Source organism: Maylandia zebra, linkage group LG1 (assembly GCF_041146795.1).
Source record: "Maylandia zebra isolate NMK-2024a linkage group LG1, Mzebra_GT3a, whole genome shotgun sequence".
NCBI classification, from domain to species: Eukaryota; Metazoa; Chordata; class Actinopteri; order Cichliformes; family Cichlidae; genus Maylandia; species Maylandia zebra.
In genome coordinates this window covers 14,675,270-14,703,168 of record NC_135167.1, presented here as the reverse complement: position 1 = coordinate 14,703,168, position 27,899 = coordinate 14,675,270, and the positions used below count along the sequence as shown (strand labels likewise).

The window sequence follows — 27,899 nt, the reverse complement described above, 5'->3', positions numbered from 1 at the left end:
TTTTCTCTTCTGGTCCATCTTGCTGAGAGAGGCTAGGAGAGGGTAAAAAAAAGAAAGAAAGAAAAGCATATTTCTACCCATAACAACTCTCATGATCATTACTTTAGTGAATAGTCGGAGATCATAAAATGTGTAGCAGTACTTTCTACACATCTGTTATGTTTTTAGAGCTGTATGAAGTGCTTTAGTAATCAATAACATTAGATAAGGATCTGTTTAAATGCTATTCTGTTTTCATTTCCATTCTTAAAATTGCTTCCATCTTTTAGCAAACCGATCCATGTTTTCAGTTAAACAGGTTAAAGTGTACACCAGCGTTCCTGTCACACAGCCCCGACTGCGCTCATGTTACCGTGTAACTCGACACAGCATTGTGTTGTTCTGAGTGAGGGAGCTGATCAGTCGGTCTGCCCGTGTCCTGTGCCGATACTCGCCTGCTGCACCATGAGGGCTAAAGTCTCAGACATGCACAGTAAGGACTGTGTCAAAGTGGCTGTCAGAGTCCGACCGTTCAACAAGGTCAGTGTGCTGATGTTTTCTTTAATAACCACTATTTATTTTTCTTTTGTAAGCCTTTGCTGTCTGCTTTTTAAATACTCATATTTTGTATTCTTAAGGTGTGACCCACACTGATATACTGCATACTTTATTTACCCTGATAAATCCTGTTGCTTCTTTTAACATTTACAACAGTAAATATAAAATTCAAAATTCAAATTGTGTGTTATTGTGTCTCCTACCTTCCCTTGCACTTACCCTCACATTTTCCTTGAAATCTAAAATAAATGCTTTTATAAACCATTTGCTCTCCCAGCTCTTTTTAGTCTCTCTCCATCATTTCATCTTCTTTCGTTTTCTTCCTTCACTCAGAGAGAGAGGGATGCGGGCAGTCGCTGTATCATATCCATGGTTTCGAGCTCCATCACCATCCAGGATCCACGGGATTCCCAGAACCGACGGTCTTTCTGTTTCGATTATGCCTATTGGTCCCACAGCGGTTTCACAAGAGACCACAGGGGTATCTATGTGCCTGAAGAGCCAGGAGGGAGATACGCTGACCAGGTCAGGTCATAAATGAGCTGGGAGTGTGTTGTGCAAGATAAAATCTAGATGGTTTGGGCAGAATAAATCTGAATGGATATGAAGTGAGTTATAAGATTAATAAGAATTAATTTACATCTCATGAGATATCATCCATTCCCAGGACAGCGTGTTCCAAGATTTGGGAGAAGGAATATTGGAAAATGCGCTGCAGGTAGCACTCAGTCTTTATCTGATACTCTCTATCTCACGTCTCAACTCTTAATAACAAATGTTCTAAAATTACATGCGCAGGGTTATAATGCCACATTGTTAGCCTACGGTCAGACCGGCTCAGGGAAGAGTTACTCGATGATGGGTTATGGGCCTAACAAAGGCCTGATTCCTAAACTCTGCGACCGGTTGTTTCAAGCCATCAAAGAAAACCAGGAGAACAGACAATGTCAGGTGAAGGAAAAGCACAAGACGATGCAGAATGCTGTGAATGATTCAGTGTGTAAATGATCTAAAATGTGTTTCTTCTTCATGTCCCTGCAGGTCTTTTTCAGTATGTTGGAAATCTATAATGAGCAGGTGGTGTTTGGAGCAAATTCGTTTCTCTGGATATGATACATGCTACGATGCTATTATGTTTCCTGACTCTTCCTTTTCCTCCCCTCTCTGTCCAGGTGGTTGACTTGCTGTCTCGGGCGTCTCGGACTCCGGGCGGGCTCAGAGTCAGAGAGGAGCAGCAACGAGGTTTCTATGTGGAGGGTCTCCGCACAGTCCCCTGCGAGACTGCAGCTCAGGTAGAGAGATGAATGGAAAAAGGATACAAACCAAACCAATCAACTGCAGTAGCCAAAGGCTAAGGTTGCAGTCATGTGCAGTTAATATTAGAATTTTTAGGGAATTAAATGCTTTGTGATCTTCTTCAAAGAGAGCCTCACGAAGCAGTCCAGCATGAATCTGTTGGACTCGTCTGGCAGTGAGCATCAGCATTCATCAGAGTCAGAAACTAACAGAGTTAAAGACGATACGGCCATCAGTCTGAGCCCCACCACACTGGGCGATGTCGAAGCATACAAAGGGACATGCTGCTGTTTAATCTAAAAACCAAAAAATATATTTTTGTTCAGAAAAATGTGTTTGCAGGTGGAGCAGTTGATGGAGCAGGGGACGAGGACTCGAACCACTGCCGCCACCCACATGAACGCCAACAGCAGTCGATCGCACATGCTCATTATCCTCCAGCTCAAACAGGTAAAGAGGTTCTGTGCACACTTTTCCAATTTGTTAACATAATTAATACAAGAACAAACATATGTTGTATAAATCTACATTTATGTAAGTTATATTATTCCTGTCAGATCTTCTCTAAAGAGAGCATCACGAAGCAGTCCAACATAAACCTGGTGGACCTGGCTGGCAGTGAGCGTCAGCGTTCATCGGGGTCAGAAGCTGATAGGCTCAAAGAGGGCACGGCCATCAACCTGAGCCTCACCACCCTGGGCAATGTCATCAGGTGACCTGCTGTTTGACTTGATTTACTTTGCATTTACTTTAGTATTTTTGACACTCTTCCCTCATCTCTCCTCCAGCTCCCTGGCTGATGTTGCGGTGGGGAAGAAGGTTGTCCATATTCCTTACAGAGACTCGGCCCTCACAAAGTTGCTGCAGTCTGCACTGGGAGGCAACAGTCGCACTGTTATGGTATCGGACACTCATTTGATACGAGGTTGAGTCATTGGAAGATGCTTTTAAAGTAAATTGAATATATTTGTTTTTGAGATTGCCACATTGAGCCCTGCTGATATCTGCTATGAGGAGTCTCTCTCCACGCTGCGCTATGCTGAGAGGTACAATAAGCACTGTAAAGTCTTCTGGATATTTCCCTTCTGCTCTATAAGTAACATATTTAATATACGTTTTATACTTTAGTTCTTTTTGGCCTCTCCTTTATGTCGTTCTACACCTAACTTCTTGTCCCTCCACCTTTTCCACTTCTTCAGGGCAAAGCGTATCCAGAACCGTGCAGTGGTGAACGAGAGCCCCACCGAGCGTCTCGTTAAAGAACTAAAGGCAGAGAACGCCAGACTGTTGCAGCGTCTGAGCCGTCTGGGCCAGGAGGGACGCAGGGCGAATGACGAGACCAGTAAGAATCAGCGTTTGAATGCAGCAGAATGGGATTCAGAGCTGTTGACAGGTCGTCTCGTATCTTTGTGTGTTCAGAGGAGCTCCGTCAGCTGCTGACCCACAATGAGCTTCAGATCAGAGCCATTCAGACTCTATGGGAGCAGCATGTGCAGGAGGCCCTGAAAGACTGGGAGCAACAGTATGCTAACATCACACAGGTGCATGCATAGATACATACGTAGATGCAGACATGCAAAACACACAAGCAAAGGCTGCAAATGCATTTGATGGAGGTTTTGTATGTAGTGTCTTTAAATGGATGTTTCTTGTTTCCCTCGTCCTCACTGGCAGGAGAGGAGGATGATGCAGATGCATCCCTACATCCTGAACATCAACGAGGATGCTCAGCTGTCAGGGGTGGTGAAGCTTTTCATCCAGGAGGGTTAGTCCATCTGAATCTCTCTGTATCTGTGCCACGAGATGTATGGTTCTCTCCCTGATAGAAGAAGCTACTAAAGGTGGACAATACCAGATAGTTAAATGGCTTAAACAGCTTAATGTAACAAACATGTCCCGCAGATTTTAACATGTTTGGTGAAATGTTAATCTTTTTATCTTTAGGGGAATGGGACATCGGACTGTGTGACTCCTCCCCACGGTCCATTTGTATCAAGGGTCTAGGGTGAGTTTGCCATCATTGCAAAGAATAAGAAAATTGTCTTTTCGTCTGTATGCATATACACTGATGGGGTCTAAATATTCTTTACATCAGTTTTCTGTCTTACATAAAATTGTTTGTGAGGGGCAGCCAATCAAAAGCTGTTAAAGGCTGGGTATCCATAAAATGAGAGGAGATCCATTAATAACATAAGTAAGGATTATCTTGATGTGTGAATAATGCAAACAGACTGCAGCAGAGTCCAATACTAAAAATATACGGAGCTGGGAAGAAGTCGGATCAGTCCCCTTTTTTGTTTTTATGTGCGTTAGGATCCAGGAACGTCATGCTGTGTTCAGGAATGAACAGCGCAGGGTAACGCTGACCCCGATGACAGGAACAAAGGTTATTGTAAATGGCAATCCTGTTTCCCAGGCAACAGAGCTGCAGCACCTGGTGGGTCTTGACTCAAACCTCAATTATATGATGTGGTTGTGTGACATGCTGTTAAAGTATACACTATATATATATATATATATATATATATATATATATATATATATATATATATGTATTAGGGGAGCAACGATACTCGTATCGATATTGAACCATTCGATACAGTGCTTTCGGTTCGGTACGCATATGTATCGAACAATACAACATTTGTAATTTATTTTATCAACTTTCCTTCTGACGATGCTGTCTGTGTTGAGCGCTCAGTGAATCAGCGTTCGACTACTCCGCCTAGGCTGCACTGTCGAGCGCAGATCCACTGAGCGTTCAACGTAGACAGCATAGTCAGAAGGAAGAGCGCAGGGCAAGCTAGCAGACAGAAGTTAAGCTCTCCTTGCAACATGGCAAATTGAACCTCCCCCACCCTTATTCAGATCTGGCGTTTGGAATTATTTTGGTTTTCATGTGACGTATGACCCTGAAGGTAAGCGCATCATGGACTAAAGTAAAACAGTATGTTGGATGTGCCACGCAATGCTCAATTACATGGGTGGGAACTAGTGTGTTAGTACAGTTAGCTCATTAACGTGTTAGCCGTCTAGCCCTACGCACGGGGCGATCAGGGGTAGCTCGTTAACGGAGATTTGCCACGTTGTGGCGTGAACATCATTTCAACGAGATTAACGCTGACAGCTCTAGTGGGAACACAACGAATATGACTGCACATTTACGCCGACATCATCCTAGTGCAAAGACAAGTGGAAGCAGACAAAAACAACAAGCATGCATGCTACAAACTTTACCCGAGTCATTTAGACAGCCGTTAGCACATGATTCTCCTTATGGGGACCTGATATGTTTAATATTGTGGCGAGCTCAGACAAGGAAGAGACGGAGGTGTCGTTTGGTCTTGCTTCCCGTGAGCTAGCCAGAGAGCACAGCCGTTTATTGACATCTGCAGAAGAACACTGCCGCTAGCTAACTGCTCAGCGCGGCAACCGCACAGCAACAACACACAGGGCGCCCTCTGACCCCGGAAGGACACACCGTCGCAGCGAGAGGGCGTCACCCGTCACTATGGCAACATAACTGTACAAACAGAACCCCGAACAGCCCTGACTGGCTACATAACCCCCACCTAAGGGGTCAGTCGTCCCCGACGACCCCATTACCCCACACAAAGTCCTGCAAATGTCCAGGTGCCTTCTTTTGGCGCACCGGCCGGTCACGACCGGCGGGGGAAAAGTCACTCGGGTCAAAACATGGGGTGCCACCATCATCCCACTTCTGACACCAATGTGGCGAGCTCAGACAAGGAGGAGACGGAGGTGTCGTTTGGTCTTGCTTTCCGTGAGCTAGCCAAGGAGCACAGCCGTTTATTGACATCTGCAGAAGAACACTGCCGCTAGCTAACTGCTCAGCGCAGCAACCGCATAGCAGCAACAACAACAACACACAGGGCGCCCTCTGACCCCGGAAGGACACACCGTCGCAGCGAGAGGGCGTCACCCGTCACTATGGCAACATAAACAAAACATAATTGTACAAACAGAACCCTGAACAGCTACCCGGTTGTTCAGTGATGACGCCACGAATCCTACTTCCGGGTCTAAAGTAGTCTGCGTTTAATATGACTTTTGTGTTGTTAACATGTTTAATGTTATGTATTTTCTTCTATTTGATCTCAAAAAGCTCCTAAAACAGTCAGTGATCCCTGTTGACCTCCCTCGGCTTTTATTACCACTAATCATTTATTTAAGCTCAGTTTTTAAAACCTTAGGATGTAACTACAGCCCAGCCCATGCAGCAGTATATGAATGACTAACCTCGTATTGTGGATGGATTATCTCAGTTGTTCTCCTGGCTGAAGTTTGGTCCTTTTACAGCATTCTGCCATGCGATTACATTTGTTCCTGACCACCGAGAACACTCATGTTAACTTTTATCTAGTGGAAAAAAAGTTAGCTTGTTTATATTATGCTAACATAGCTGTGTCGCAAGCGGTCACGTAGCACATCATTATATACCAGCTAGCCAAACTTCAGTAACCCTACAAACGTCACTGCTGTTTAGTTTTCTGTCTTCATTTATGCTGGAAGTGATAGCAGAGCTGTACGTTTTAATTTGTTTCCAAAACCCCGCAGTCAGGACATGCTATATTGTATTTAGATAGAAGCTAGCGAGCTAACTCCCTGCTAACTTCTAACTCCGTTAAATGTCATAAATTCCGTTTTCATGGATGCCTGGATGTTACACCTGGTAGAGCAGAACGCTGATCATTTTATTAAAGATGAAAGACTTTAGACAGTTTTTCAACTCTCAGTAATGCCATAGTGATCGTTTGATATATGGACCTGCAGCTGAGTTTAGACCCAGACACGGCTAGTGACGTCAGACTGAACAATCGGGGGTCAGTCGTCCCCGACGACCCCATTACCCCACACAAAGTCCTGCAAATGTCCAGGTGCCTTCTGGAAAAGTCACTCGGGTCAGAACATGGGGTGCCACCATCATCCCACTTCTGACACCAATGTGGTGAGCTCAGACAAGGAGGAGACGGAGGTGTCTTTGGTCTTGCTTCCCGTGAGCTAGCCAGGGAGCACAGCCGTTTATTGACATCTGCAGAAGAACACTGCCGCTAGCTAACTGCTCAGCGCGGCAACCGCACAGCAGCAACAACAACAACACACAGGGCGCCCTCTGACCCCGGAAGGACAAACCGTCGCAGCGAGAGGGCGTCACCCGTCACTATGGCAACATAAACAAAACATAACTGTACAAACAGAACCCCGAACAGCCCTGACCCGCTACAATATGCTGCTGAGAATATAGCCCAGAAGAAGCGTATAGTATTGCTTTTATTTTGGAAAGAGCCATTTCTCTGTAATAAACTCTCTTTTCCAAAGATGAGTGATTCCTCAATCAGATACAGGGCTTGCAAAATCACTAGCCCGACGTCCCGGGGCTAGCGATTTTGCCAGTCGGGCTACCAAAATCTATCTCTGCCCTGCCCCTCGGGCTATTGTAGGAAAAATATATGTCAATGCTTTTGCATTCTTTCGGAAATGTAGCTGGGTAATTATGTCATTGGCATCGGTGAGCCACTGTCAATATGTGACATATTGAAGTCGCGTTTGAATTTGCGCTTGTTTTTTGCTTTCACTTTGCAATCACGTGAACTGTGTATAGAGAGCGACAGCACTGATTGGTGAGTGATGATAATTTGTGCACCAATTCCTCTGACATCGTCTTATCAATCGTTAGCTTACTATGCAAACATGACAAGTGAAATCTCCCGCAGCAAGCTTAAACATATGAGAGGTTGATCGCGCAGAGAATCGCTGACCGTTATGTGTGTGTGTGTGTGTGTGTGTGTGTGTGTGTGTGTGTGTGTGTGTGTGTGTGTGTGTGTGTGTGTGTGTGTGTGTGTGTGTAAAAGCAGCAGGATATATATTTTAGTTCTGCTGAGCCAAATAAGACAGGTCAGGGTGAAGAAGTGACAGCCAAAGAAAAGCTTACCACAAAACGGAAAAGTTATGACAAATCAGACTATAAGGCAAAAAGAAAGTGCAGCTTTATGGTTTCATGGACAAAAGTATTTCTGTGGCTGCAATATGACGAGCTATATAACCGGGGCTGCACATAAGTGGTCCGCAGGTGCGCATTGGCAGTCAAAAAACAAACAAAAAAAACCGCGCACAAGATATGAAGTTGCAACGCGTGTTTGCATACATAAGATTTTCTGGAGGAGGACAGACATTTGTTTAGAACTCTTAAAGATGTCGAAGAAGCTCCTTTAAGCAATTACTTTGGTGTTCCTCCACCTCCAAACAAATGTCAGAAGGAGTCCGAACCACAAAAGAAGCACGTATTCTCGGAAAAGTGGTTGCAGGAGGTGAGCTGGCTTCAAACAAATGATGAACGCACAGAGATGTGGTGCGGAATGTGCCGTGAAAATTCCACTCTAGCGGACAAAAACACTGCCTTTTATATGGACGCAAACGCGCGTTGCAACTTCTTATCTGGTGCGCGTCTTTTATTTTGACAGCGAATGCGCACATGCGGACCACTTATGTGCACCCGTGTAAATAACATAATGTTCTGCCGGGTGTGTTGTTGGTTTTCTCTCGATTTCTGAGTCGACAAGCGCCTTTGTTACTGGGACCAGTCATTTTAAGAAAGGCCCCCATTAGAACCCACGAGAAATGCAAGAAATGCATTATTGCTCAGTCTGCAATATCTTTCCCAGAACAAACACCAATTGCAAATAACATACTAAAAATAAACCTGAAAAATCTGTTTAGAACAGCGTACTATGTTGCAAAGAGTGAACTACCACTGGCAAAATTTAGCAGTCTTTGCAAACTTCAAAAAGCAAATGTCCTAGATCTTGGTTCCACTTGCCTCTTACCTGTGACTTCAGCGGAAATTTCAAATTCAGGATCTGACACAGACTGATTCATGTCCTACACCGTTCTTACAAGTTCATAGAAATTTCTGTTCAATTAGAACCAAGTATTTGAGTTGATGATTGTAATTTTTATACAATGTTGTAATTTGTTTTTCAACAATTTTTTGATTAATGTTTTGTTTCCTTTACAATATTATACTTTAATGTATAATATTGTAAAGGAAACAAAACATCAATCAAAAAATTGCTCTCTTTTTTATTCGGGCTACTTACATTAATTTTGGGCTACCAAAAACTGAAGAGTCCCTGCCCAATGGGCTACCAGGGATTTTGAAATTTTGAGAGCCCTGAGAGATATTTATTTTTTTAATTACTTTTGTTTCAGCCACATTAAATTTAAAAACTGTACTTTTGAGTTAAAATATATATTTATAATTTTAATAAATGACAAATTAAAAAGGCATGAACATTTTTTTTGTATCGAAAAAATATCGAACCGTGACACCAAAGTATCGAACCGAACCGTGAATTTTGTGTATCGTTGCACCCCATATATATATATATATATATATATATATATATATATATATATATATATATATATATATATATAAAATTTTATTTTCTATTTTTATCAGGATCGCCTCATTCTGGGTTCCAACTGCACCTACCTGTTCATTGGTTATCCATCAGAGAGATGCGGGGATGACTGGAGTCGCTATGATTACGATTACTTCCAGTCTGAACTGGCTGCAGCTGAGGGCATCCACCTGGGTGAGCGGGAGCGTGAATAACTCCACATGAAGGGCTCTTATTTTTTGAAGGAAACTCACTGAACTCATTATATTATTCATCTGCATGTGTTTAGGTGAGTCCAGTGCTGGATCGAGTCAGACAGACCCCAGTCTGCTAGCTGTCTTCTTTGATTACATCAAATTGATGCCCATGGTGGCTGAGGCCAACCAGATGAGCCAGGAATTGAGCAAGGTAACGCACGGCCTCAGGGTGAAAAATTCTGTATTTAACGTGTTCCTAGAAAGCAAATATCTTTGGTTTCCTGTGCGTCATCAGATTCTGGCCATGTGTTGCATTGTGTTTGCAGGATGTGGAGTTCAAGCTGGAGATTAAAAATCTGGCACTGTCAGATTCAAAAGGCCACGATCTAGAGAAAGACATCGTTGTCAGAGTCACCTCCAAGGGAACCAAGCAGGTTGGTCTGTCCCTGTATGGGGTGTTTTGTCACTTGTGTAAACTGCAGCGTCACTTTGAAAGATTACAATCTTTGCATGCACTCTGCAGGTCTGGATGTGGTCCAAAGCCAAGTTTATTAACCGCAAGTTTCTGATGGAAGAGGTTTACCAGCAGCATTTGGCAGAGCAGAGCGGAGACAATGTATGTTAGCTGAAAGAACAATGTTGATGTTTGTTGGCTTGTATTTACCTTTACATCTCTGCAGATGTTTAAGCTAAATAAAACATGTGCATATTCGCTATATTGACATCACATATTGTTAGGATGGTCAGCACTTCCTAAAGCATAAACCTTTCCAGACCAGTAACTCTATTATTAAGACTTTTATGTTTTTAGGAAGTAGCCGGGCTGTCAACAGTAACATTACCCAGAGATAAAGACCCATTCTGGGATCCAATTGAGCCTCTTCTCCTGGGCACTGCCCACCTTTGGCTCCAATCGTTGGCCTTCCGCATCCCTCTGGAAGAGCAGCTAGAGGTACAAACTGATATACTCCATACACACTGGCATCTTCATCTAAAAGTATTTTCAGATGACAGTTAAATAAAGTCAGTGGGTGATGATCCCGGTCTGCAGGTGTTGGGGTCAGAGGGCACAGAGGAAGGCATTCTACAAACACAGCTGGTCCCCTGCTCTTCAACTGGACTGTATGTCACACATGCACAGACACACAAACCTTCAGTGCACAGGTATATCAGTAACTAGACGTTCGCACTTCCCAGCCCTCTGGGTGAGGATGACATCCTGATTGACCCATCAGAGATACTGGGTAGACGACTAGACTTCCAGCTGGTCCTGGATCAGTGTTGTGGCTTACGCTGGATCAGAGAGGCCCGCAATCGAGGTGTTCAAATTGGGTAAGGCACATGTGGCTCGGTGTAGAGTACACTGCATTAAATCCTATTGAACTTGGAGATGGAAACCTGGTATATATTTACTGGCACATAGAGGAAGCTGTTAATAATTTTAGCTTTTGAAAAGGTACCGTGGACTCAAGCGTGAAGTCTCCAGTCGTGTCGTCTTCTAAAAGAAGAGAGTTGTGAAATGCTTTCTTCTCTCCGACATTACTTAATCTCCTTACTCTGTTAGTTTCAGGTTATTTGACTGCAGCCAGCCTCTGTACACTCCAGCTGTTTGGCACAACGTGAATCCTCTGCTGGATCACAGAGTCCACTTTGCCTCCCTCCACACCTCCCAGCGTCTGCTAGACTTCCTGCAGAGCAGCGCTGTGGTGCTGGAGCTCTGGGGCCTTCAAGGTGAGGATGGACATTTTTTTTTATTTATGCCTGAAGTAAGTGAACTCGGTGATAGCTATTATAACAACAAGACATGCTTAATTTTTTTTTAATGAACCGCGTGGGATTTAAACATTTAAACTGGATTTTAATTTCATCGTGTGTACATTATACATCACATTATTAAATTTCTCATGCAGGTTTAAGAAAAGCCACAGCTGAAATAGAAAGTTTCTTTAAAGATTGCTGCTCAGTGCTTGTTTTCTATCCCAGAGGGCTGCACTCAGTTGAAGTCTTCACTGGAAGGTGTGCGGATGACTGCAGATGGCATCTTCATCATTGATGAGTCGAGTCCAACAGAAAACACAGTGAGTTAGACGTTTAGGAGTAATTGTTTACGTTGACATGAGTTATTTATTGTCTTATTTATTCAGTGTGTGTGTGTTTTATCACAGCCTGTAGACCCCTCAGACCTCAGTTGTTCAGTAAGAGCTCTTCAGCAGGACTTAGATGAACTAAAGAGTGTTAATGAATCACTGAGGAAAGAGAATCACAATCTGAGGGAACAACTCAACACAGCCAGGAATGGTAACAAAAACATACACGAGTTTGTGGTTTCTATTCCAAAGAACTGAAAAAACTACCACACATATGACTGTGGAAGCTTTTGACTTGCTCTTTCAGAAACACACACACACACATTTCTCTCTTCTGGTTTTAGGTGGCGAGGGTGCGCGTAGTCGCTCGGTGCGTCCCAGCTGTGATGCAGAGTTTGCCCGCGCTCTGAAGGTTTTCTATCACAGCATGACTTCAGTAAGAGGTCAGCTGCAGCGCCTGCGCAGACACAGGCCCAGCGTACGTATTCACGTGTTATCTTCTGTCTTAGCATGAGTTAGTGTTACTACAATGTGGACATGCTTAAAATCCTTAATATAGTGAATCAGCACAGAATGAAATATTGACCTGTTTCATCACATTATTAGCTCCAAGAGTGAACAATTTTGAGCTGCTGCGTTTAGAAAATTACATCTGTGCTGTAGTTATTTGGCTTATGCCTCCAATAGATGCATGATAACTGAAGCACTGTGAAGGATCTGCAAGTGTTATTGTTGTGAAAACTGTTTAAGGTCTGGCCAAAAGAATTATTGACTTTAAACATTAGGAATATGGTTCCGAGAACTGGAGCTGATGTCATAGCAATTTACCAAAACGTCTGATAAATTGCACTTGAACAGATTGAATCCTGCCCATGGATATAACACTCCTGTTTGCACATCATGCAGGATGTTAATGTGCGTGCTTTCCAGGAGGAGTCAGACCTGCTGGGGCTCAGACTGTTTGTGGATGAGCAGAGTCATTTGCTGAGAGACTTCTCGGAGCAGCTGGAACAGAACGTCTCTACGCTCAAACAAGATGTGGCCGCCATCGTCCGCCGGAAACGAGAACGATCAGGAATCTGGTCTTGACCAGGGTTTTTATTTTTTAGGAAAGTATACATTTATGTTGACACTTTAATTTCGCAACTCTGCAGATATTCCGGTTGAGGGTATGAAATGAGCAGAACCAGGTTCTTACAAACTAAATTCTTTGTTTGGGTAAATAAACATGACGGGGATCTGTTATGATGTTCCTCATTTTCTGTCATATACACTTTTCAAATGGTACATGCTTGTGTTAAAGCTGGAAAAGCCATTGAGATAATGAGGTACCTGAGAGCCAAAAGCCTTTCTACTCTTAGCTCTGAAGGATGTCACCGAGAGCAGATATCCCGAATATCTAATATCTGAGGCACAGCAGCTCCACTCACTTGTTTTAACAGTCAAATTGACTGAGGGGCTACAAACGCTCAGTGAAATCAAAAGGGGCTGTTTTGAAATAGAAATCATGAAAAGCTACTCTAATGGAGTTTAAGAATGAGAGCATGGGGTTAGAAATGAGGCCTAACAGATTAGAATTAGTTCCCATTAATGAACACTACATGCACAGTGGACCATGTTCAACACAGTTTATACATAAAAGTATTCACCATATTTTCTGTAATACTTCCTTCTTACTTTTTGTCTGTAAAATGAAGTTTATTCCGGTGGATTATTCTTTTAGTACGCTTGGTTAACAACAATGTATATGCAAGTCTACTATTAAGAGTAACTACAAGTGAAGTCTGTTTAAAAAAAGTTTATTAGACTGCATGTATAAGACATCGTTACAGTTCCAAACTGCAAATAAATTAAAAGGCAAAGACAGCTCAAGTTTCAAAATTCACAAAATTCTTACCGGTACACATTTTTTTTAAGCATCATTAAAAATCCATTGTGTTTTCAAGCTAATGTAGTTCACTTTGAAGCTGTATCACTGGATGACAGAAATCTTCCTCGTGTCTCACTGTGGGGGGATTAATGTTAACGTAAGTGAACAAGAAAAAGACGTCAAACAGCTGAGCGAGATCGTCTCTCCTTATGTTGAGTTTATGACATATTTACGACAGCGTCTCTCACTGCAACGTCTAATTTGGAGGTAAAAAGCACAACGGTTGATGTTTGTAAGCAGTCACGACTTGTAAGAGTACAGACAGTTGCTGTAGGTCCAAAAAAAGATTAGCGTGGGCACATTTACAGGAGGAGGCAGATGTGAGGCAGATTAGTCATCACACAGTACAGAATTTATATAAAAAAAAAAAAATCTATGTACAAGAAATATGCAGGCAGACAAGCTGACAGCACATAGCTGCTCATGAGAAATTTAAAACAAGACAGAGATGAGAGGAGCGAGGCAACGGCGAAAGGCAGAGGATAAGCCTGGCTTCAACTGAAGAGGTAGACTGTGGGATAGACAGACAGTTACAGATATTCTACTGCGAGGAGAGATTAGATTCTTCACAAATAAGCACCACATGTTATTTTTTATCAGAACTGATCATGTTAGGTTTAGGATCAGTATCTTCCTTTCCAAAAACAGCACCCAGTAACATGAATGTACAGTTACAGAGAAAGCTGAGGGTCCAGGTGAGGTAGGTTAATCAGGTTTCTAGGATTAGGGACCAAACGGAGCTGCATGAACATGAAACAATATTCATTTCTTTTTGCTCAGAGTAGAAAATAAATGTCAGAGAACAAGAAGCACAATGACTGAACATTTCTTTTTCTAATGTTGGACTGTCAGTTGTCTGCACCTCTTTGGGCAAGTTTGAGCCTGAGGAACAGGACTACAGATGATCACAGAGCATGTACAGGAGCAGTTTTGGTGTTTATATAGTACATTGGTGATTATTGCATTTAAAAAAAAAATCCACTTCCTTCCTAAAGGAAACCCATGCTATCTGTTTCCATTTAAAATTACAGTCCTATCTGTGCAGTCATGGGGTTTGAATGCACAGATTTTGTTCTTACCTAACGTCAATCAGCTTTCTTTTTCAGAGGGTAAAAAACACGGGGTTGTATGTTAATCGGATTGTAAAGCCACAGGAGGCATATTTTAGATTTTTACCTGCTATTTCGTTTATTCTTATAAAACACTGAGCATGCATTTGTTTTGTAAATTATTATCTCGCTTGTTTAAAAAGTTGCCTTATCGCTTCTTTGCCAGGTTCAAGTCTCAGTGCAGACAGTTCAGAAGACAGTATAAAAGATGGACGTGGCTTCCAGTTGTGAATGCCTTAAACCTGCAATCTGTTTTACGGTCACCAGGGGGCGATAGCTGTGGTGGCCAAAAAAAAAAACTTGGGGCTTTCTGAGCTGACCTCTGGAAACACTTTCCTGCTGGGTTTATTGTTTCAGCCACTTATTTGAGATAACGCTGAATAAAAATAACTTGTGATATAATAATAATAATGATAACTTGTGATTGACAGGATGTTAGCCAATGAGTGTAGTTTCACAGTCAAACAGGCTTTCTTCCATCACATCCAGTTTCAACAGCAAGATGGCTCATCGAAGCTTCAAGGTGGGACTTCACAAACTAGAGGGTGATTACATGGTAGCTATGTCCATCTTTTATATTGTATATGTCAGTACTAAAATACTTTTTTGGCTGACTTGAAATAAATATCTGTGCATGTAAATAAGAGCACAGATCATCCATTACAGCCATGGCCATATTTTATCACTCTCTGAAACAACCCTTTTACATTCATGGGTGGAAAACGTTTCGTCTTTCAGCTCCCTCCTTCAAGCTCCAGGGGAGAATTAAAATTTAAAAACACATCACTAGTCATGTCTCCATTTCCCACTTTCTCACACACACACACACACACACACACACACACACACACACACACACACACACACACACACACAATGAAGCTTCCAGCAGCAGAAGACAAACTTCACAGTATAAAAATAACTCAAACCACAGAGAGGTCCATAATTTCACATTAGGCCCATTTTTTTTTTTCCATTTTCTGAAGCCACGCAAAGACAAACATCACTCATTAAGAGCTGCAATCCAGAGCAGTGGAGTCGGCAGTGTTCGGGTATTTAACATTATATTCATATAGGTCCTGAAAGATGATCACCAATATATGGATGATGCCACTATCAACCAGACTGAGAGACACCTTTGTCAGTGTCTGTTTGTTTCCATTGCTAGCTTTCCCTGAATAATGTCTCGAGTGTCACCAAAAGAGGACGGGGATTTATTCCTGTTGGCTCAGCCTGTTGAATCAAGCAGACCAGGTGTAAACTCAAAATAATTCAGTGAGCAAACTGGTCCACCTTACAGCCAAACTCCATCAAAATTTAGAGGAGTCATGGTTACTGCTCACAAACAACCACAGATTACCAACACAGCACTCAGAGACACATTCCCCATCCTCAAAAAAGAAAACAAACAGACTGCTGTGTATCTGCTTCACGTCTCCATCCTTTCACTGATCCAGTGTCTCAGGCGTTGGTGCCTTCGTTCTCAGCCGCTCGGCCGTCACTCGCCGTCGTTCCATGTGTGATGAGGGTAGGTGGGGCCACAGACACGTCTCGCTGGCTGCTGTGCCTCGAGTGGCTGTCTATCTGATGGAGGCTGCTGTGAGTGGAGAGCGGATGGTCGAGACGTGGATTGCTGCCATGGAAACTGCGGTCCTCTGTACCTCGGTAAACCACGGTATCGCTCCTAATGGGGGAGAAGCAATGAAAGAAAAGCTGAGCTTCGACTGATTCACATCGTCTGAGAGGAAGCGAGAGCATCGTGGATTTCCTGGTCTACCTGTCATCTCGAGTGCGCCGCAGGCTGCTGTGGTAGCTGGCCTTGCTGTGGACGCTGCTGGCCTTACTCCTGGTGGAGGAGGGGTGCCCGTGGTGAGTTCTAACTGGTTCATCAAGGTCGTCTAGAACAGCTAAGTGGGTGGAGGAGGCGTGTGTGGAAGTGCCCTACAGGAGGAGAGATCAAACACATGTAGCGCTGAAACTGCTGAGATTAAAGATTTAATTTAACACCCGACACCTTTGCACAACGTGTAAATATTCAAATCCAAAAGGCTACATCTTGCTCAAGGCTCTGTGTACATTACTCCAGCATAAGACATTCATATCTTTTGGATCTTGACTCAAATCTAATGACAAGATTATGCCTCAGGTTATTACTTTTATTATTATGATAGACACCTAGCCAGGTTCACAGGGGTTGAAAAGCTTCATTGATGATGCGGCTAAATATTATCAATGAAGAAATATGTACATGAAAACACCAGTCTGATTAAACCTTTATCAAAGCTTCTAGATGCTGACAAAAAAAACAGGCATACAAGATACGATCTTTCATTTCAGTCTTCTCTTCCTTTCATCAGTTTCAAAAGAGCTCAGAGCCGTAACCTGTGGACATTCATGTTTGGACTTTACTCCCACGGCACTTATAAATAATTCCATCCTGCTTTTCTTTTTGCTGTTGTCTTTGCAGTCCTACCTGAGTGGATGTCCCTCTGGACTTCCTAACGATGGGGGTGTTGGGCTCACGCAGCAGAGACTGAGCAAAGTCCGGCTGCTCTTGCAGCACCTGGCGAGACTCATTCACCCCACTGCTGCAGAAAGAAAAAGGTGAAGGAGGTCAGAGGTGGGACGTTTTTACAGACAGGGGACAAGTCGCAGATAAAATTGGAACCAAGAGACAGATTGGGGGGGAAGGAGTAGGAAGACATTTAGGATTCAAGAAGAAATACGGGAAAGAGACAAGAAAACAGTTGATAAGGACAGGATAGGGAAGATTAATGATTAATGTGCTGTTGTATAGCAACGTGTCACCACAAAAGGAAATACAGTAGAGATACTAAACCCCTGAACAACTGAGAGGGAAGGAAAATTGCATGTGAAACAAAGTACAAGATACTTCTAAGTGCATAATTAGTTGTGATAAACTCAATTTAGTTCTCTCGAACATTAAAAGACACACAGTCTCTTCTTACTCTTTGCGCCTGCGTCCATGTAGGAAACTGGCCCACTCAAAACAGGTCTTCTTGCTGCCCACCCAGAAAACAGAGGGGATCCCCACCACGAGCATCATCAGATATTTAATTAGGAACAAAACCATGGCCGGTCTGCTGGTCTCCTCAACCTGAAAATAAAATAAAATGCACACGTTAATGATGCAATCATCTAATCAGCACAGCATGGAGTTTTTAAAAACACAGAGTAAAGTGAAGCAGAGGAGAGAGAGGAAGAGAACAAAGGCTTCGATTATAATGTAGGCAGACTAATTGTGCAGTAGAATATTTCCTCGACAACTAAACATGAAAGATATGCTAAAAGCTTTGGATCCACCAACATTTAACAAACTAAAATCCTCAAACATAATCTAGACAAACCGAGCTGTTTGATGGATCTCCCAGCAGAGGGCAGAGATTTGGTTCTTGGTCCTCTTTTTATTGAATATAAATCCCAGATTTTTAAGAAATACAACAAACAGAACGCTGTGTCGTTCAATCCCAAATCATGGTTTCATCTGTCCGATAAAATTTCACTATGGGAAACCATCAAACACACTGAGTACTGTGTTAAAAAGTTTTTGTGGAAAACCATTATATTGTACTTTAGGTGGTCTTTAAGATATCAAATTCTTTAAATTTGCTTTTTAAATTAAGATAAAAATCTTCCTAAAGATGCTATTAAAGCAATTGACCCTCACTACAGTGAGGGTAAAATCCATGAGCAGCTGAGCCTTTTAGTGAGATAAGAGATTTATTGTTTTTGAAACCCGGGCCCAGAAGAATTTCCATTTATTAATTAGCTTAAGTCTCTGTCACCCATGCTGAGATGAAATGTGTCTTATTTAGATCATCAGATAAAACGAGAAGCCCTGGGTCTTCAGTAAATTATCACCCGTGAACACACACAAAGAAAGAAACTCAAATGAACTTTGAAGATTCTTTTGTGGTGTCAATTATCCAAGAACAAGCAACTGCGCCCTCTCCCAGAACACACAGAAAACCCCCGGGCAAAGATCACATAACACACAGCAATATTGAAATTCCAGAGCTGTAATAGGACGTAAAGGGGATCTTCATGATCTTCACAAACACACAGACACACTCACACAATTTGACATGTGATGGAAACAATGACAAAGCCTTATGAAGTAAAGGTGTATGTGTGTGTGTGCACACATCCAACTGACTGACACACAGGTAGGGATGGAGTATGTTAGCGTCTGCACTGTGCACAATTATCTGGTTAATAATTTAGCACTGGACTATATGAATCACTGCATTCCCACCCATCTTCATAAACAGGATAAAGCCCTTATGGAGGACTGGCAGCAGACCGTGACTAAGCAGCCCAGGGAGCAGAGGGGCTGAAAGATGCATGAGAAAATTAACTGAAATACAAAGAGAAAAGGAAACGGAGCAAAACAAAGATGGGAGAGGTTGTTTTTTTTTTTTGTGGAATTGGTCTTGAGAGCTATATTAGCTGAGCTAATGATGCATGCCACACTCTGCTCCCCTCCCTCACAAATACCTACTCACTCAGCCGCACACACAACTAAGTGCCAGCTCTTACCCACTCTCAACCAAGCACTCAGCATCTTTGGCCAAATCCCAGCTCCCACCCTTGGCCCTTAGGTATCCCATTTCTTTGGGAAATTGAAGGATAGTGGTCATCTAGCCCCCCAAACAAAGCGTGGAGGACCACCTTGCCCTAAGCTGCAGTGAAAAATGGAAGGGGAGAATTGAGATTGGGCCTTTGATCATGAAATAATCCATCTATCCATCCATCTAACGGCTTAACTTAGGGACGCGGGGGGCTAGAGCCTATCCCAGCAGTCATCGGAGAAGAGGCAGGGTACATTTTGGACAGGTCGCTAACACAGAGAGACAGGTGACCACAGGGTCTCACATCCACACCTACGGCCAGTTTAGGATCACCAGTTAATGTGACGTGTGTCTCTTTGGAATGTGGGAAGAAGCCCATGCAGGGAGAACATGCCAACTGTACAGTGAAAGGCACCAGCCAATCAGGACATGTGCAGAGAAAGTGCTAACCACTTCACCACAATGCTTTCTTTCATAAAGTAAGCATGGGAGTTCTTGTTGTAGTTCCTAAATGTCTTCCCACTACTGTAATCAATTCTGACGTCACCGGCTACAACAAAGGTAAGAGCTCATCTGAATAAAACCTGGTTAAATTCCAGATACCAATTAAAAATCATCTTCACGTTAAACTAGTAATTGTACATTTTTGTTTTTATTTCTCAGAACCGAGTGGCTAACATAAACTAGCTAAAATGTTGGCTAACCAGAAAAATTATATGATTGGACTTTTTTTTTTTTTAAATGAGACTTTGTTTTTCCCTCGTGTTTTCATACATTTCTGGCCTACAGAACATGGCAAGACTTAACTTGTAAAAAAGGTAAAAAACAAAAAAACCCGTTGAGCTCCATTCTTGAGTAATTGTGTATTCATGTGAGGTCAGATAATCGGAAAAACTGAGTTTCAGACCGAGAAAACAGACATGATTTTCCTTTTTTTTTTTGGCTAAGTGAGTTGCATTTTCTTAAAATCCGGCAGATAAAAGTAAATAACTTGCTGAAAATAGACTCTGCCACACACCCACTACTGACTAGCTGACAAACATGTTCTTTTTAATTATGTTCCATAAAAAAATGATCCTTTACTAGTTACTACCTGTGAGCCAGGTTGTGAGACAATGCATAGGTGCTCTTCAAATACACCAACTAGTTAAAAAAAATGATAATTCTAGAGATAATCTTTATCAGACAGGTTAAGTAATTATTAGGGGTGCAACGATATTCGTATCGATATTGAACCGTTCGATACAGTGCTTTCGGTTCGGTACGCATATGTATCGAACAATACAACATTTGTAATTTATTTTATCAATTTTCCTTCTGACGATGCTGTCTGTGTGGAGCGCTCAGTGAATCTGTGTTCGACTACTCCGCCTAGGCTGCACTGTCGAGCGCAGATCCACTGAGCGCTCCACACAGACAGCATCGTCAGAAGGAAGAGCACAGGGCAAGCTAGCGAGACAGAAGTTAAGCTCTCCTTGCAACAGGCAATTTGACCCTCATTCAGATCTGGCGTTTGGAATTATTTTGGTTTTCATGTGACGTATGACCCTGAAGGTAAGCGAGTCATGGACTAAAGTAAAACAGTATGTTGGATGTGCCATGCAATGCTCAATTACATTGGTGTGAACTAGTGTGTTAGCGCAGTTAGCTCGTTAACGTGTTGGCCGTCTAGCCCCATGCACGGAGCGATCGGCGGTAGCTCGTTAACGGAGATTTGCCGTGTTGTGGCGCTAAGGTCATGTCAACGAGATTAACCTGAAAGCACTAGTGGGAACACAACGAATATGACTGCACATTTACACCGACATCATCCTAGTGCAAAGACAAAAACAACAAGCATGCTACTAACTTTAGCCGAGTCATTTAGACAGCTGTTAGCACATGATTCTCCTTATGCTGCTGAGAATATAGCCCAGAAGAAGCGGATAGTATAGCTTTTATTTTGGAAAGAGACATTTCTCTGTAATAAACTCTCTTTTCCAAAGATGAGTGATTCCTCAATCAGATACAGGGCTTGCAATATCGCTAGCCCGACGTCCCGGAGCTAGCGATTTTTTCAGTCGGGCTACCAAAATCTATCTCTTCCCTGCCCGTCGGGCTATTGTAGGAAAAATATATGTCAATGCTTTTGCATTCTTTCAGAAATGTAGCTGGGTAATTATGTCATTGGCATCGGTGAGCCACTGTCAATATGTGACATATTGAAGTTGCGTTTGAATTTGCGCTTGTTTTTTTGCTTTCACTTTGCAATCGTGCGAACCTGATCTGTGAGTGATGATAATTTGTGCACCAATTCCTCTGACATCGTCTTATTAATCGTTAGCTTACTATGCAAACATGACAAGTGAAATCTCCCGCAGCAAGCTTAAACATGTGAGAGGTTGATCGCGCAGAGAATCGCTGAGCTTATGTGAGTGCGTGTGTAAAAGCATTTCAGTTCTGCTGAGCCAAATAAGACAGGTCAGGGTGAAGAAGTGACAGCCAAAGAAAAGCTTACCACAAAACGGAGAAGTTATGACAAATCAGACTATAAGGCAAAAAGAAAGTGCAGCTTTATGGTTTCATGGACAAAATAATTTCTGTGGCTGCAATATGACGAGCTAAATAACCAGGGCTGCACATAAGTGGTCCGCAGGTGCACATTCGCTGTCAAAATAAAAAACGCGCACAAGGGTTAGGGTTAGGGTTAAATTTAAAAACTGTACTTTTGAGTTAAAATATATATTTATAATTTTAATAAATGACAAATTAAAAATGCATGAACATTTTTTTTGTATCGAAAAAATATCGAACCGTGACACCAAAGTATCGAACCGAGCCGAACCGTGAATTTTGTGTATCGTTGCACCCCTAGTAACTATATATCAAAATCAGCTATGAACACTTTATTGTTTGTTTTGCAGTACTTTGCCTTTTCCCGGTCCATGTTGTCCCCTCAGTCTGACTTAAAAAAAGCACACGAACACAATTAAGTTGGTGCGATGACTTCACAACTTGGGAATCCTGACCATTTGAGGAGTGCATGAATGGAAGCTATATTGATGTTAACTCCTTCCACTGGAGAAGTATCTTGTTCACTCATTATTTATGATATGTTTAGTAGTCTTACACTTTTCTTTCCTGAGACACAGACAAGCTCCCTCCCCAATAAGGAAAGAAAAACACAGATTCCTCAAAACAGAGCACCTGCGGATTTTCACCATTCAACTTTTGCAGTATGACAGCACAGACAAACTGTGAGTGACAGAGCTCTGATATTTGTTTGCAGCTGAGAAAACAGGCAGCATGTGCTTTCAGACTGTAGACTACCAGATTTGATTAGCTACTCTGACACTTTTTTTTCTTAAGACAGGCTATCCAAGTATAAAGTTGCAGCACAACAGCTGGCAGCTGTAAAAATGATTTACACATGCACCGTCTTAACAAGCACAGATAGTGTCTTCTCTAAAGTTTCACTATATTATTACATCATCTAGTAAGAAATGAAACATAGTTTGTCTAGTGAGGTTAACACCATCACATCGTGCACTTTCTTATTTTCATCCTTTTACCTTGTATGGGCATGGGATGTGATAACGCCTGCAGTTGTTCTCCATCCATGTTTTCTCCCAGATCTTCCGGTATGTGTGCTCGTATATGTAGCAGCCAATCACAGTGAACAAGGGAGCCAGATACAGCACAGAGAACACTCCCATCCGGATCATGAACTTGACTAGTTTGGTCTGGTTCTCCTTCTCCAGAGGAATTTCCATGCGCACCCTGTTCAGAGCGACAATGCCCACTAAAAGCAGGGAGACGCCAACCTGACAGAAGACAGACAAGAAGTTAAGGCTCAGTGAACCTTTAAAAAACTCTTTTAAAGGTTGGGTGACTGACAGACAGGTCTAAAAGACATTTAATGACCCACCCATCATTACTAACCAATCCATCTCTCCCAATGTCCACACTTGTATTATTTCATGCAGTCATTAATCGGTTCACACCACATCCATCCTACTCACCACTTCTTTCATCCACCCACTCACTCATTTATCTCCTGAACTGTACTCACCGCCACATTGACACAGAGCGGTGCCAGAACAAACCACCTCAGGGCGTCTATGTCATACAGCCCTATGAAACACACTCCACTGATCCCATCTCCCTCGATTTTATTCAGGGCCAACAGGGTGACGGTCAGGGCCCCTGGGAGGCCCCAGGCAATCGCATGGAAGAGGAGGGCTTTCTTCTCAATGGCCTCGCTGCCCCATTTAGGCACAGCAGCCAAGAACCAAGTGATTGTCAGTATGACCCACCACACACTGCCGGCCATAGTGAAAAAATACAAAACCATGAAGAACAGGGTGCATGCCTGAGAGAGAAACACAGGAGGAAAAACCTCTGATCAATTAATCATTTGGGAAAGGTCATCAAAACTGTAAATCTGCAACTATAGAGTAGTAAAAAGTAAATTCATGACACGTGTGCGCTCTAAGTCAGTAAATAGATAATTGCACTGTGTAATAAAGATAAAGTAATGAAGTTAATAAGACAGCATTTTTAAAGTGTAGCATAGTTATTTTTATTAATTGCTAAATAAACATCCGTCAACCTCATCATTCAACCACAAAATAAATAATTTAAAATCTAGTTTAGAAGTTTTTAGCCCAGTAAATCATCACTAATGTGCTGACAATTTTAAATCAGGCAGTTTTCTCCCCCAGATTCCATAAAAATGAGCAAAAACCTTGTTGTGTGAGCCCTGTGTTATGGTGGATGCTCTGAACTGGGAAGGGCTGACAGGGTTGCACGCGACCCTGCCTTCCAGCAGGAAACCCAGGAAAAACACCAGCGACACCATGACGTAACACACAGCATAGAAGATGATTGGTCGCTCAGGGTACCGAAACCTATCGAGGAAGATAAAAGAAAATGACTTTGTGTCTTTCTCCACTGCAACGATACTAATACTTTCAAAGAAGTTACATTCAGCTTTTCAAACCTTGTAACATCAATCAGGAATGTCAGGAAGGTGAAGAGTGTTGCAGACAGACAAACAATGGAAACAACTCCAATGAAGTATCGGATGAAGGTGAGCTCCTGCTGGTTGAAGAACATTGAGGGGCATGGGGCAGAACAGTCCTTCCTGCCCATAAAAGTGTAACCCAGGTCTGGGTCGACCTTGAGCTCTCTGGGGCACCAGAAACCATAATCTCTTTGGACGGTCATTGATGATTGGTCAGTGGGTTCAGAGCCTGTTAGCAGGTCCTCTAGACGAGGATAGGGCTCGTCACAATCTGGGAACCTGCCCCCAAAAAAGTAAAAGAAATTATATAAAGACAACAGCCTCCACAATGACCTTACGGCTACATCAACACAGCAGTTTCAGGAAAAATATTATAATCTACATCAAGGTAAGAAATCACTACATAGAGTTATCTAGGTTATGACATTGCTCTAAACCTGTACCCTGTAGCCTATATGCTGTAGACTTAATGCAGGACTATAGATCAAGCATAAGTTTCAGTCAGATGTACCTCATCTCAGCAAGTCTAAAATGACAATAAAGCTAAATTAATTTTTTTTTTTTTTTTTTTTTTTTTTTTTTTAAATATAGCAGATTCATACCTGCTGCACTCCATATCATCTGGCCAGGCTACGCCAAAAATTTCCATGAGTTTGTGGCACTCATCCTTGGCCCGCTGGCAAAGGGATCGGCATGGCATGGAAACGTGGCCGTACACAGTGCAGACTGGAGCGTATAGTGCACACAGGAACATCCTCAGATCAGCACTGCACACCAGGTTTACCATTGGATGAAAAGGCTTTGGAGGAGAAAAAGAACAAAAAATGCATAAATAAAATGTTGACACCAATATTTTTATCTATGCAAAGCTCTATGACATAAAAACACTGACTGTGCAAAGTAAATGATAAGTGATATCCTACTCTCAGAGCAATACCTCTAAACACTGACATTTCGTGCTGCTGGTATTCAACACTAAAGTCAGTGTTAATCAGCATGAAAAGCTTGTTATTAAACATGACGTGTATGTGGATGATCCTAACACACATGCAGTGTCTTATAAATATACATTTACACACAGGCTCAGGACGTTAAATGCTATCGGCAGCACACACGAGAAGGCTCATATTTAGCCAGAAATAGATATCAAAGGGCATGGAGGGAAAGCGAGAAGGATAGCAAATAATCTTTCAGATGCAACTTACACTACTACTCAGTATTTCATCAGCAGTTAGAGGCTTATGAAATATGTACAGCTGCAATCATATTACCACAGATCTCTTTGAAGTTGGGGACAGCAAAGGCAGACTACTGAAGGCTGGAGCTACAGCCATTTGTCAGTAAAATGAGCAAACAAACAGCAGGGCTTTTCACACATGGGAGATTATATACCCTGTTCCCTGTAGGGACAGACTTAACGGTTTAAGGATGACTTTTGACCTTCATGGTGCTGTTAGAAGATCTCAAAACAAATTACAAGGAAAATTTAACTCATACTTACTTACTTATTACTTGCATATTAAAACAATCACATTATAACTTGTGCACTTAATACTATTTCACAGATGCACTCAAGTTTTAATAACATTGTGCTTGACACTTGCTTGACAGCACATAACACTGCATTGTGCATATGCGTAAAGGAAAAAATGTGTTTGTGTGACAAAACAGTAAATTTACATTGATTGCTTATCATAACAACTACAGTGCATCCTCATATAGGGAGCATTTGTGAAAATATCCATGCACCAGTAAATGCGAGTGTGTGCTTTATGCTCATTTCTGTGTGAGGTCAGGCCTTACGAGTATGTTTTGATCGTTCTCAATTGCCGTGTTCTAGATCTGCACACTGGAGATGTTCCACCAGTAAATGGATGCAGTGGTGCATGAGACGTGTGACACAGTTTTGCGTATTGCACAAAGACAAATGTGAGTGTGTGCACACGCCACCACTCAACTTCATGAATTTTGCAACCAATGCTTCTTTTTCCTTTTCTTTTTAAAAAAAAAATCTATTTAATGAGCAGCATGCATTGTGCCCAATGGTATGAAAACTGATCTAGAAAAATGATCCTTTTATTTGGCTGTAATAATATTTAAGAAATTCTCACATAATCTTGCCTCTTCAGTGTTTTCTAAGATGATTCAGGAGCCATACAGGAGCACACACTTCTGTTTGAATAGTGTGCAAACCTCAAGACATGATGGGGAAGTCCAGAGTGAAGGCTCGGCTAAATATCTAACCAATCAAATATGTCCAGCCAGTGGAAATATAGGAACTGGATTTTAGTTGTGCTGTTTATTTCCTCTGCTAAGGACATTGTATGATGTTACCAGGATTAATCAATAAATTATAGACAGATTTGTATACAAATTGCATCTACCAAACTACACATCAGACTGAAGGCAGAACTATTAGGAGATGTTCTTATTCTAAAATGAAAAAAAAGTATTTATCACACTTTTAAGTTCGCCACACTGGAATAAAAGGGTTAGGTGCAAATAATTAGAACCTGGCAGACAATTTAAGATACAGTAATTCTTTGTGTAAAAAGAAAAATCTCCAAGAAAGCCAAAAACATGATCACAGGATCAGCAGGCATCTCTTGAAACTGTTGGAGTCAAAGTGCATGAACATTCAGCCAGAGGGAGATTGCACCAATTTCACCTGCCTGGGAGGGGTACCATGCCTCAGCTGTGTGATATTAGACAGCGCATGAGTATCACTTCAGCAGTTTTGTGTTTACAGCAATCAAACGGATTAATATACAATTTACAAAAATAATTATGACACACACTTGCATCGTCTACATTGAGATGTCGTAAAAAGACACACACACACACACACACACACACACACACACACACACTTGTATTTGCAACTTGCAAGTGGTAACTTTGCCTGCAAAAATTTCTAGGCCTTAAAAGGAGGATATGAAGTTTAATGACTGTGTGAGAGCGTTCAATTTCTTTTTTGTACTGCGTTTAAAAACAAACAACCCCCCCCCCAAAAAAACCCCCCACAGTACATATGTTCAGGTGGTGCCAGCTGAAACTGGAGAGTTTCAAGTGTCTGACATGAGTCATGTTCACTGCAAGGATTTTACTCAGAAATAAGATGTTATTTGAGATAGTGATATAATGGACTGACACTCTTCTAAAATTCTTTAACGCCATCTAATGCTATCTCCGATGTTAACTGATAATAATGACAGTGTTAACAGGTATCCTTATTAATGTAGCAAAACATCTATTCATGCTTAATATAGAAGACAGACAAACAAGACAAGCTGTAACTGTCAGCAGCTTAAAACCTCTCCCTCACGTCTGCAGTTGGAGATGTAGCGACTGCAAAAAACAGTTCAGGATTTGATTCGGCTCATATGGTACTGTGGCTCACTGCCACAAATATCACTGCTAATTTGAATGTTTATGATAAGTGTTCTGTGATGTGACTCCAAGTACGTTGTAAATTCCTCAAATGAATTTTTAAATTTACTTGAATGTATCACTTCACCATTTGCGTTCTCCGTTTCTGTACTGGTGCACTCTTTCAGTAAAGTGCAGTATAATTCTTTCCAAGCCATTAAAAAAAAAAAAACCCAAATAAAATCTGAAAGTGTTCTGGTCCTCAGTTTCAACTCCCACCTCACTCAGCGAGCCTAAGGCCACACTTAGACAACGAGTATCTGCTTTCTGCATGAGTGTGTGTCTGACTGCAT

General features: G+C 42.0%; 2 protein-coding genes across 3 annotated transcripts in view; one reads left to right on the top strand and one right to left on the bottom strand.

Moving 5' to 3' along the window:
* The first annotated feature begins 444 nt into the window (after positions 1-444).
* On the top strand, positions 445-13,331 carry kif28 (kinesin family member 28). Its single transcript, XM_076887457.1, has 27 exons — positions 445-519; positions 871-1,062; positions 1,205-1,255; positions 1,336-1,488; positions 1,579-1,614; positions 1,710-1,829; positions 2,176-2,315; positions 2,408-2,545; positions 2,622-2,733; positions 2,812-2,879; positions 3,033-3,175; positions 3,253-3,374; positions 3,508-3,598; positions 3,778-3,838; positions 4,147-4,270; positions 9,317-9,452; positions 9,547-9,665; positions 9,781-9,888; positions 9,978-10,070; positions 10,266-10,406; positions 10,506-10,576; positions 10,652-10,786; positions 11,019-11,185; positions 11,438-11,532; positions 11,620-11,752; positions 11,886-12,019; positions 12,472-13,331. Exons 1-27 carry the CDS (start codon positions 445-447, stop codon positions 12,628-12,630), a joined length of 3,117 nt encoding a protein of 1,038 aa, XP_076743572.1. The 3' UTR covers positions 12,631-13,331.
* The window catches only part of LOC101479845 (frizzled-3), a 33,937-nt gene continuing 19,362 nt past the window's right edge, over positions 13,325-27,899 (bottom strand). For both annotated transcript variants that reach the window (XM_012920239.3, XM_012920243.3), the window contains 9 exons: positions 24,780-24,976; positions 24,154-24,456; positions 23,899-24,061; positions 23,224-23,523; positions 22,724-22,975; positions 17,550-17,698; positions 17,054-17,168; positions 16,358-16,521; positions 13,325-16,264 (listed from right to left, as the gene is read on the bottom strand). In XM_012920239.3, coding sequence (XP_012775693.1) covers positions 16,042-16,264; positions 16,358-16,521; positions 17,054-17,168; positions 17,550-17,698; positions 22,724-22,975; positions 23,224-23,523; positions 23,899-24,061; positions 24,154-24,456; positions 24,780-24,976 — 1,866 coding nt within the window. In that variant the 3' untranslated portion in view covers positions 13,325-16,041. The remainder of the gene's footprint in view (positions 16,265-16,357; positions 16,522-17,053; positions 17,169-17,549; positions 17,699-22,723; positions 22,976-23,223; positions 23,524-23,898; positions 24,062-24,153; positions 24,457-24,779; positions 24,977-27,899) is intronic.